Source organism: Calonectris borealis, chromosome 3 (genome assembly GCF_964195595.1).
Source record: "Calonectris borealis chromosome 3, bCalBor7.hap1.2, whole genome shotgun sequence".
Classification (NCBI taxonomy): Eukaryota; Metazoa; Chordata; class Aves; order Procellariiformes; family Procellariidae; genus Calonectris; species Calonectris borealis.
The window spans coordinates 22,464,619-22,475,793 of NC_134314.1; the positions used below are offsets into that span (position 1 = coordinate 22,464,619).

Here is an 11,175-nt window from a genome sequence, read left to right on the forward strand (position 1 = left end):
GGTACGCGCCGCTGGCCCGCCGCGACCGGGGATCCGCTCCGCCAGGGCGCAGGGCGAGGGGAGCCCGCCGAGGCCCCTCTCACCTCGCCCCGCGCCGGGGCTGCGTAGCCCGCCCTGCCGCGGGGTCCCCGTGGGCGCAGGCTGCCGGGCGGGCGGGCGCGGCCCGGGGCGCCGGGGCGGCTCTCTCCGCGGGGCGGTGAGGCGGGTCGGGCGCTGCGGCTGAGCGGGGCGCTACCCCGGCGGCGCGCCCCCGCAGCCCGGCGCGGGGCTGCCGGAGCGGGCTGGGCTCCCGCGTTGTGTGACCTGCGAAGCGGTCTCCGCGCTTTCCTCCCGTAACGTTTGCGATTTCACCCCCATGAGCTTCCCCACCTCCGATCCACCCCCGTTTTTCTCTTCCAGTGAAGTAGAAGGCCTCCCACTGCAGCGGATCCTTCCTTTTCATCTGCTCCTGCACCCTTCGGGTCAGACTGCAATGAGTGGACTGAGGTCTCCGGGGCTGTTGGGGCTGGTGCTCTTAATGCTCTCAGCAGGACATTGCAAAGAGAAAACTGACTCTGCAGATTTGAAGGACAGGCAAAGTCTCTTAAGTCTGATCATGGAGATCATTCAGGAACTGAAAAGGTACCACCTGGAGAAGGACAGTGGGGTACAGTACTTCTCCAAGCACGACTATAACTTAGATCGAAGGGAAGTGGCCGACTACGGAGGATACCAGGACGAGCAGAGAGTTGGTAAGTTATGACTTAGGAGATCTTTTTTTTTTCTATAGGGTGCCTTGGTGAATCAGACATCACATCAGGTTACTAATTTTATATCGAGAATTCACCGCTCAAAATACCTGCAGATTCCCTTTGGTATCAGAAACTGACAGAGACGACAAATTTGGAATAGAGAAACTCCATTAACATCTCAGAGTTTCTTGCTCTGGATAATGTGTACTCAACTGAAAGTCCGACTTTCTGTGTGCTGGCTTTGAACAAAACCTATTAATAAGAGAAAAGACTGAAATGGGCCAAGACCAAAGAAATAAGGGATGAAAATGCTCTGTTTCCTGGAAGTTTACCACTTTCTAAAATGTGCTTGGTTTAAGTGTTTCCTGGGAATGACCCTAGCAAGAATTCTTCTGCAGGACTATAGTATGTTCTTGTAGATACCACATCTAGAAGTCTTTCCTGCAGCTTAGCCTCATTGAACTTTTCGCCCTGCTTGTTAGTCCCTTTTGTACTCCTTTGAAATACTAGGGAACTGAAACAGAGTACTCCTTGGTCACTGTACAACCTATGATACTTTGGGACACCCCTGCAGTCATCCTTCTACTCGTTGAACGGCTCTTCTCTAAGCTCCAGTGAAAGCCCAGGTTTGTTTGTTTGTTAGACGTTCAGGGTTGCATAGAGCAGTCCAGAAGCAGTGGTACCAAGGCACATAGTGATGGATAGTTACCGTTCAGTTTTGTGATGTACTTCTGTGCATCCAGTTGAAAGTTGATTTGGTTTCTCCTGCTGCCATGTCTAATTTACTTGTCACTGTCACTCCCAAACCCCTACAGCATTACTGCTGCTCATCGTACCCCTCTTACTGACAGTGACTTTCTGAATATTTTCCAGATGTCTACTCACCTTTTTCCAAACTGGCTTTCATTTTGATAGTATGCTATTTATTCTGCCTTTCTTGATCTCATAAAGCTTCATTGTACCTTTTCTTCATTCTCATTCATATTCAAATATCCTCATGATTTGCATTTGTTGGTGGCTGTCATGAAAATGTTACTTCTCCATCTGGATGATTAATGAATATACAAAGGAAGACAATTTTGTTCCACTTAAGATCAGCATAGTGAGAACATTTTGTTTATTAATGTTGAAAAGTTAAAGAGGCCAGACTAAGCAGGGAACCCTGATCTGCACAACTCTAAATCTCAGCATGGAACACGGGCATAGTTTTTGGCCACCCTACATCAGCATATTGGTGCAAAACATCTGGTTTGTGCTGAACAGTTATCTGTGTAAATAATAAACCTACTTCAGAGGAGATTAGTTGGTGGTGGTGTCATTGACTCCTAAGCAGAATTTTTCATTCTGTTATTATAATGGAGCTAATATCCAGCAACTCTGAAAAGGAACTACTGCTTAGAGTCTTTCATTTCAGTTTTGGCATCACTTTCCCAGTGAGCCTGTCCTATGGGAAATTTCTTAGTGAAGCATGTGTGTTTTTAATGCTCTTCATGACATAATTAGGTCAAATATGATAAGGTCAATTTTACTTACACTGACTAAAGTTAGAAGTAAATGAAGAATGACTTTCGAGAAGTGTCTAACCTCACAATTGAATCAGATCTGGATGGAAATGCTCTCTGCTTTATATCTGATAAGAGGTGCCAGGGGAATGAAGAACGCTGCTCAGCCATTTATGGTCAAATAAATAAAGCACCATGTAGTGTATCATACACAATCAACACTAAGCTATCAGCATAGAGTTCGTAACAGAAAACAATCACAGATAGCTGTAAATCACAAGCAAGGGTTAGGGCTAAAATGGATTTCAGTAAACCAGTTTCATTTTGCCATCTGCTGAACATAAAACGCAAGGCGGTAAACCACAAACATAGGGAGCCAGAAGAGAGCAATTTGCTTGGGATCATTTCCTGTGAATTTTATTTACTGCTAGAGGGGGGAAAAAAGGATTCCTGTAAGTAGATCAGTCCAGTTTCATGATTACAGCAGGACAGTGCTTGTACAAACATACCTGTGACAAAAGAGTGGATATATTTGTATAAGAGAACTAGAAGACACTAAACCAAACCTAAATATATCTTCGGGTCTTTACCACTAGCGGAATATGCCCTTTCTGAGCAACCATGAACTAAAATTTTTGGAAGAATTTACATCTAGGTAAACTTGATAATGTAATTCATAGAGAGCTAAAATCTGACTCGTTAACTGTCATCATCATTAATGACTGCACACTTAACAGACATTACTGGTTTCATCATCACAGTGTGTTTCACAGTGCATTTTACAGTGGCTTCTTACGTAAAACAAATGCTTCCAATTTGGCCTGCTGTATGCAAAGGACTTTTGACCTCTGTGCATCTGTCAAGACATAGTGGTGATGTTTGCTGGACAGATTTTATTCCCTTTCCCCATACTATGCTTGGCAAGCAAAGTTCCAGTGTAGCAGAGTGACTGTTCTTTTTTCTGTCCAACAGAAATAGTTCCCAGAGATCTGAGGATGAAAGACAAGTTCTTAAAGCATTTAACAGGTATGTTTTAATTTTGCATTGGTATCCATCATTTCACATACATACCATAAGCTGCACTCTTCTTCCTGTGAGCTGTGCTGATTCATAACTTGTTTTTTCTTTATATTTCAGGTCCACTCTACTTTAGCCCAAAATGTAGTAAACACTTTCATCGGCTTTATCACAATACAAGGGACTGCACCATCCCAGCATGTAAGTGCCAAAACCAGAGACTTTCATAAAACAACAGAAAACTCTAAAATTGATAGCTCTATGAGGTAGCAGTAGTGATACAATGTTAGAATACATTCCTTGCAATGAAGAATTTGGAGTGCTCTAAAATGTACTAAGCATGTACAGCATTGCTAGAACACCACCAGCATCACAGTGAGGAAAATGGAAACACAACTTTTTCACTGCAAGTATATTGCTTAGAATGGCTGTAAACACTGCTTCCTTAGGTACTGATGTATATGACTCTTTGGTTCCAAACCAAAGGTGTTTGCTTTTCATAGGAACACATGACTCTTCTCGCAAACCTCTCATATTTGATTTCTAGTGCTGCAAATTCAAGACAGGATCAGAAATCCAGGTGGGGCTATTTCCTTTTCATTGATTATTTATGTAGAATTTATTTTATAAACATTTTATATTTTGACTGTTCAGCTACCCATCTACCAGTGATGTTGACAGTGAGTCTTTGCAATCCTTGTATTCAGTGAATTACAGAAGTATAACTTTTTTGGCTTAGTCAAAAAAAAAAGAAAAGTGCTGATGGACACAAATAAGCAAATTCAGCTTATGATATCTCATCAGCGTTGGCAGCACAGAGAATTAAAAAAAATTAAAATCAAACACTGATATTTATCAGTCAGTAGATGTGACTCTAGATTCATACTGAGGTGACCTGTTGAGTAAGCAGATGCTATTTTAGTACAGCCTTTTCAGAATGGAAGCACACTTTATTTTACTTGTCTGAGGTCAACCAGTTGGGTCAGTAGCAGAGCTGGGAATAGAAACAAGAGTTACAAATTCCAAGTTTCACATATTAATAAATATTTCAGCCCCAATATATTTTAAAGGCATATTTGGTAAGAATTGCAGACTTTCTCCCTATTTGTAAGGCTTCAGATTAGGAATACCTTGGAAAGATAAGGATTTATAGATATTGGCTAACCACATCACGTTCCGTTTACATGGATGGAGATGGAAGTTGTTCATAACTAGTCTATTTTGAACAAGCAAATGGTCATATTACTTTTTTCATAAGGATCACAACACAAACATCATTTGACTCAGTACTAATGAGTACTCCAAGCTGTGAAGCTAAAAGCTAGTTGATCTTAAAGTCTGAATTAGCCTTTTCCTCCTGACAGGTGACACACCCACTAATATAATGTCTGGATAATTTGTATGAATGGCAATTATAGCATATCTATGCTATGAGGTAGGGATTGTTAACATTGCATCCCTAGGAAACATTAGATGTAGTTACTCATTAATGAAATAATGCCTAACGAAAATCAACATCAGTCACCAGACTGGACTGACTAGCGTCTCCTTAAAGTAACTTTCTTCTAGGAAAATGAGGTAAACAACCTGCTTTAATTCTTCATACATAGTATGATGTTACTTTTTGATAATATCCTGATTTCAGGTAATACTGTTAATTCTATGTAGAAATTCAAAGGCCAAACAACAAAGAAATTAAAAGCATCTATGATGCTGCAACACAGTGGTAGCCAGTACAAAAGCATTTTGTTGGCATACCTTCTAGTACTTTGTACAGCATAGTAGCATTGGCACCTAAAAAGTAATTTACTCTGCTGTCTGTCCATAACCAACTTTCACAAAATTTGCTTTCAGTTTGCCATGTTAATTTTTCAGTTTTGCATTGGTTCTGCCCTTTATGAATGCATCAAAAAGCAGAAGATACCTAAAATAAGAACTACTAACAATAGGACTACTGTGGAAAACACAATTTTACTAGTTTTAAGATGAAACTCGATACAGTTATGAAAGAATTTGTATGATGTGGTCACCTACTCAGATTGGACTTAACATGGCTTAGACAGGTACACTCTTCGCTGGGTAAAAAACTGGCTTGATGGCTGAGCCCAGAGAGTTGTGGTGAATGGAGTTAAATCCAGTTGGCGGCCGGTCACGAGCGGTGTTCCCCAGGGCTCAGTTTTGGGGCCGGTCCTGTTCAATATCTTTATCAATGATCTGGATGAGGGGATTGAGTGCTCCCTCAGTAAGTTTGCAGACGACACCAAGTTGGGCGGGAGTGTTGATCTGCTGGAGGGCAGGAAGGCTCTGCAGAGGGACCTGGACAGGCTGGATCGATGGGCCGAGGCCAACTGTATGAGGTTCAACAAGGCCAAGTGCCGGGTCCTGCACTTGGGCCACAACAACCCCATGCAACGCTACAGGCTTGGGGAAGAGTGGCTGGAAAGCTGCCCAGAGGAAAAGGACCTGGGGGTGCTGGTTGACAGCCGGCTGAACATGAGCCGGCAGTGTGCCCAGATGGCCAAGAAGGCCAACAGCATCCTGGCCTGTATCAGAAATAGTGTGGCCAGCAGGAGCAGGGAGGTGATCGTGCCCCTGTACTTGGCACCGGTGAGGCCGCACCTCGAATACTGTGTTCAGTTTTGGGCCCCTCACTACAAGAAGGACATGGAGGTGCTGGAGCGTGTCCAGAGAAGGGCAACGAAGCTGGTGAAGGGCCTGGAGCACAAGTCTTATGAGGAGCGGCTGAGGGAACTGGGGTTGTTTAGCCTGGAGAAGAGGAGGCTGAGGGGAGACCTCATCGCACTCTACAACTACCTGAAAGGAGGTTGTAGCGAGGTGGGTGTTGATCTCTTCTCCCAAGTAACTAGCGATAGGACGAGAGGAAATGCCTTCAAGTTGCACCAAGGGAGGTTTAGATTGGACATTAGGAGAAATTTCTTTACTGAAAGAGTGGTCAGGCCTTGGAACAACCTGTCCAGGGAAGTGGTTGAGTCACCATCCCTGGAGGTATTTAAAAGATGTGTAGATGACGCGCTTAGGGACATGGTGTAGTGGGCATGGTGGTGTTGGGTTGACGGTTGGACTTGATGATCTTAGAGGTCTTTTCCAACCTTAATGATTCTATGATTCCTATGACTAGGAGATGTTATTTGTCTAATTTAACAGTTTTTCCAGGAAGAAAATTTATTGGAGAGTTGCATTACCTAGTATTAAGTTGATAGACTTGCTCACTGAGGGCTGGATTTCAAAGATGGATGAGCACTACTTGTTCTTCCTCTAATATGGAAATACTACAGCCACATGTTTAGAACCCACATTTAAGCACAGACACAGATGTATAAATTTTCATACATGCATACGCTTGGAAAGCCTCCAAGCACATTCATGCTATTTGTTTATAGATAGTACGGATGCAGAAGTCAGTTGCATAGTTACATGTGTCATTAGACATGGCTTTCAGTTACGAAATTTTTACACGCTCCATTTCTAAGTCTAAGGAGCTGATTTCTATACTGGTGCAAACTAAGGTGTTTATTGAACTTTAATACAACAATAATTTGTACACCATTATCAATTTTGATTTTTAAAGGCAAAATTGGTTACTTTAGTAATCTATTTATGCTCTTTTTTCATGACAGACTATAAAAGATGTGCCAGGCTTCTTACTCGGTTGGCAGTAAGCCCAATGTGCATGGAAGGATAAAGGTAAGCTTTTTCATAGCAGTAATGACATTCTACTGCATAGCAAAGCAGTGGATTTTGTGTTTCATACATGAAAATTCATGGGAGTGTAGTAAGAATCGTCCTTTGGCTAAGGTATTCCCCTTTCAGAGGACTTGAAATAACTGGCTTAATCTGGCAAATATTGGCAATAAATAAATGGTACCCCCTACTGGAAGTCATTATATAAAAGCCTATGTGCATCAGCTGTGAATTATTCATAGCAGCATACAGTTAGCAGATAGTGAATGTGTTGATACAGAACAAAATACAACAGCTGTAGCTTATTTTTCAAGAGTTGACTCAGTACACAATTGCCTGTATTGGCAGCAGCAGCCCTTTTATGTGTGCAGCTGTAGATCTATGGTGTACGTTTTAGTATGAGTTAATACATACATAGCTATACACATGAAAGCTTTATAAATGCAGATAGGTTGCAGGTGCTTTTATAGTAATTAAATTAAAATGTATTATTATTAGCATTGATAAACTAACTTTAAGCTACTCGGATTTCTTGGGATTTTCATTGTGTTCACCTCTCATGTCTATGGGTTTATTCCCTCCCTTTTTGCCTAGATGTACCTCTAGTTCCTACAAATATGTTGGAAATTTCACCATGCACCAAAATAAAAACAAAAACCAACGAACCAAACAAAAAAGTACTTCCAAATGATCTATATTTCTAGAAAACTGACACATAAGAATACAAAAGGACTAATTTACATTCTGTCCTCAAGCTTTACCTGAGTGACCTCTGACAAAGGGATAAATAATAACCGGTATGGATTTGTCAGTAACAAATGCTGTCAAATCAAGATATTTTAACTCTGTGACAAAATACACATCTTGTGGAGAGAGTCAGTGAGAAAAAGCAATAAATGTTAGGCATCTTAGTTTATTTTTTTAAAGCATTGATGCTGTTTTGCACGGCATTCTCACAAGCAAGCTAGGGAAATGTGATCAAGATAAATGTAAAAATGGCTGGAAAAAAGATACAAATAAGTTATTAGTGCTTCACTGTCAACCTGGAAAAATGTATTTAGCAGAGTCACGCAGTTTCATTACGGGTATGGTATTGTTCAATGTTTTCATTAATAACTTGGGTGATAGAAGACACTGTATTTATGGATGACAGTAGTGTAGGAGAAGCAACCATGATAGAGTACAATCTTGAAATTGAAAATAATCTTGGAAAATTAGCTGAATAATCTAAAAATAGGATAAAATTTAAAGGAAAGAATAGAATTATGAAGTCATGCAGGAGTAAACAACTGCAGAAATACATGGCAAGTTGCTAATAGCTAGACAGATCATTCTGTAGAAAAGGTAGGAGTTGTAGTGGATCACAAACTAATCATGTCAACCATGTCACAATGAAAAAAGACAAACAACATACTGCAATTTATAAATAGAATCATTGTTTATAAAACACCTGAAATAATCAGTTGCTGGAATACTGTAATTACGGACACCACGAAGACATATGGGTGCTTCTTGTAAGAGTCCAAAGAAGAGCAACATGGATGACCAAAGACCTAGAAAACTCAATTTACAAAAACAGCTAAAAGGAATTGGGATTATTTAATCTAAAGAAAAGACAACTGCAGGAAAACACGATGGAGCTATTCAATTTCATAAAAAGTGGCTACAAGCCATTGTCTCTATCCAGTGTGGATAAGTAAGACATAACTTGTTTCACTTTGCAACAAGAGAGGATTCCGGCTCTTGTTGCAAAGGAATATATTAAGGGGCAGAGGAATATATTAAATCATTAGATGTAATTCAGCATCCTGACTTTATGCTAAACTCCTCAACATTTCTTTAAGTATTTTCTGCCTGACTTCCTAAAATAAACCTAAACTAGCCCAGCTTCCATGCAGAATGTTTCTAATGTCCAATAACTCTTACATTACTTGTCTTAATTTGAAATATGCAGCCGTGGAGAGGAGTCTTATTCATACCTTGTGTGTTCAGGGATGGAATCATGGAAACAATTGCATATAGTATTAGGACAAATAAAAGTTAGCAAATAGGTAAATCCTTTGATCTAACTAGGCGAAATGCCAGGGATTCAGCCTTTCAGTTGTACAATCCAGAAAGCAAGGAACAGATTAGCTATTATATAATGATACTCACCTGTGAAAGATAGGTGAATAATGTTATTACCAGTACTAGTAAGCAGATACATCAGAGATGGGAATTCTTTTCTCCCTTTCCTTAGAAAGTTTTATCTGTATCTTTACATCCTATCATGTAAACACAAACTCATAATATGAAGGAACAGTAACTAAAGTAGTTCACATCTCAAGCTGGGAGTCTATTTTAAAAAAATCCATCTCATTTTGCCACACAACTCCTTTGCTCAACTAGCAGGCATGTTTCAACGTAGCAAGCCTCCACTTCTGTTACTCTCCAGTCACAAATCATTAATAGTATCAGAACTCTTAAGCAGCCTCTGTGAGTAGAAAGGAAGGCTATTCTCTACCACATATGCCTTGAGATCTACAGATGCCTCCATAAAATTAAGCATCCTTCCTCCTCAAAGCTTTTCCACTGCATCAGTTCAATTTGTGTGGATTAGACATCCCCTCTCACAGAAAAGCATAATGCAGGCTTTATTTGTTTTCATCATTTCATGGACTGAGCTGTAGAAAAATGGGTTCTTCTTGTATTTTCCCACTTACCAAACCATTCTTTTTCCCCACAAAGTGTATAGTTATCATTAATCCAAGGTGTTTCCAAGAAGTTGCAAAGTTTTGAACATAGTACCACTTACACATAGCAAGACAAGAATTCAAAGCCATGTCTTACTTAAGATGGCTCTCTAGTGAAAGAGTTTACTTATAGTCTGGCAATAGGTAAACACTTCAGGTCTCTGCCATAAGGCTACTAGTTAGTATCAGTTCTAAAGCTCAGACTAACTCCTGAATATTGGACAACAAAATCTTCTTACGAGATACTACTCCACAAGTAGAATTTGACCATTTATATTAATTATAATGACAAATACATTTAAAAAAATCTTTTCAAACTCCTATATTATAAACCAGTAAAATAACACACTGTTAATTATCAACACCTACTTTTTTTTTCCCCAACAAATTAGATTTCCTGTTTTGCTCAGTAGCCGATCTTCGTTTCATTGGAGGCTTATCAGTGGGCTGGGCTTTTTGATACTTTGGAAAACTAGTAGTTCTGGTGCATTTTTCAGATCCATGGACATCTGTCCATGTTTAGAGATCAATTTGGGAGGAAGAAAAAGAAAGAAAAAAAAAAGATAGGTACAAATAAAAATAAAATCTAAAAGGCATTTTGGACTATCATAGCTTTAAAGCACACAAGACATTGAAACTCAGTGCTAAGATCAAACAAGAAAATAAGATGTGAAAACAGGAATTGGGCATCTGTTACTATCACAGTATGTACCTAAGGGGGGTGTGTGTGCGCGTGTATGTGTGATACAATGTGTCTTACGCAGCCTTCACTTTTTCTCATTTATCCTACACATATGTAACTGGGCTCCATCTTCTCTTCTTTTAGTGCGTAGGGTCATATTTTGCCTGTCCCACAGATACAAGCAGTGCAGGGGCCCAGTAACAGACGTTTTACTTGCTGAGATTGCATGAGTGAAACCAGAGTAGCATATTTGTATTGCCACATCACTCAGTAGTCCTTTTTTTTCCAATTAGCAACCCAGGCCATGTTCTCTGGTTGCCACCAGCTCCGTCTCTGACTAGTTTTATTCTGTAACACGTTCTCCTTCTCCTGTTCAACACACTCTATGCTAGAGTTCTGTCCTTCAGCCTCATTTTTCTCCCAGTTTCCTCATAGTTCCTGTACTCCATGCTTGCTTTGCTCCACCCCATGCAGATACAGCCAACAACCATTACGTTGTCCATATCTGCAGCAGGTAAGAAATGTCAGGAACAAGATTCCTGAAGCCTTCACTTAAAGTTCCCAATTCAGATCTTGGGGATTTCCTGTGGCAGATGGTGATGAATCTGAAAAAGAAAAGCTGGCCTCTTTGACAGCATTTGTCACAATCACTTTGGCTACAGTCATACAGATTTTACTGCTTTTGTTTGAAAATTGCAGGTGCTACTGTTGGTGCCCTCCCTTTTCCTTTATCTGTTCATTAAGTGTTTGCTAGAGACCAACACTGATCTCACAATGTATGCTTAAAATCTCCTTATACCATAAGGAGT

General features: G+C 40.4%; 1 protein-coding gene across 1 annotated transcript; it reads left to right on the forward strand.

The window, feature by feature from the left end:
• Positions 1–472: 472 nt before the first annotated feature.
• Positions 473–7,684, forward strand: ALKAL2 (ALK and LTK ligand 2). Its single transcript, XM_075148025.1, has 4 exons — positions 473–731; positions 3,206–3,259; positions 3,371–3,451; positions 6,889–7,684. Exons 1-4 carry the CDS (start codon positions 473–475, stop codon positions 6,951–6,953), a joined length of 459 nt encoding a protein of 152 aa, XP_075004126.1. The 3' UTR covers positions 6,954–7,684.
• Positions 7,685–11,175: the final 3,491 nt, after the last annotated feature.

What these genes read in the sequence shown, in the direction of transcription:
- ALKAL2 (XM_075148025.1), top strand. Translation starts at nt 473, where the DNA reads ATGAGTGGACTGAGGTCTCCGGGGCTGTTGGGGCTGGTGCTCTTAATG. An exon ending in GTTCTTAAAGCATTTAACAG is followed by an intron (nt 3,260 to 3,370) that starts GTATGTTTTAAT and finishes TTTATATTTCAG; the next exon opens with GTCCACTCTACTTTAGCCCA. An exon ending in GGACTGCACCATCCCAGCAT is followed by an intron (nt 3,452 to 6,888) that starts GTAAGTGCCAAA and finishes TTTTCATGACAG; the next exon opens with ACTATAAAAGATGTGCCAGG.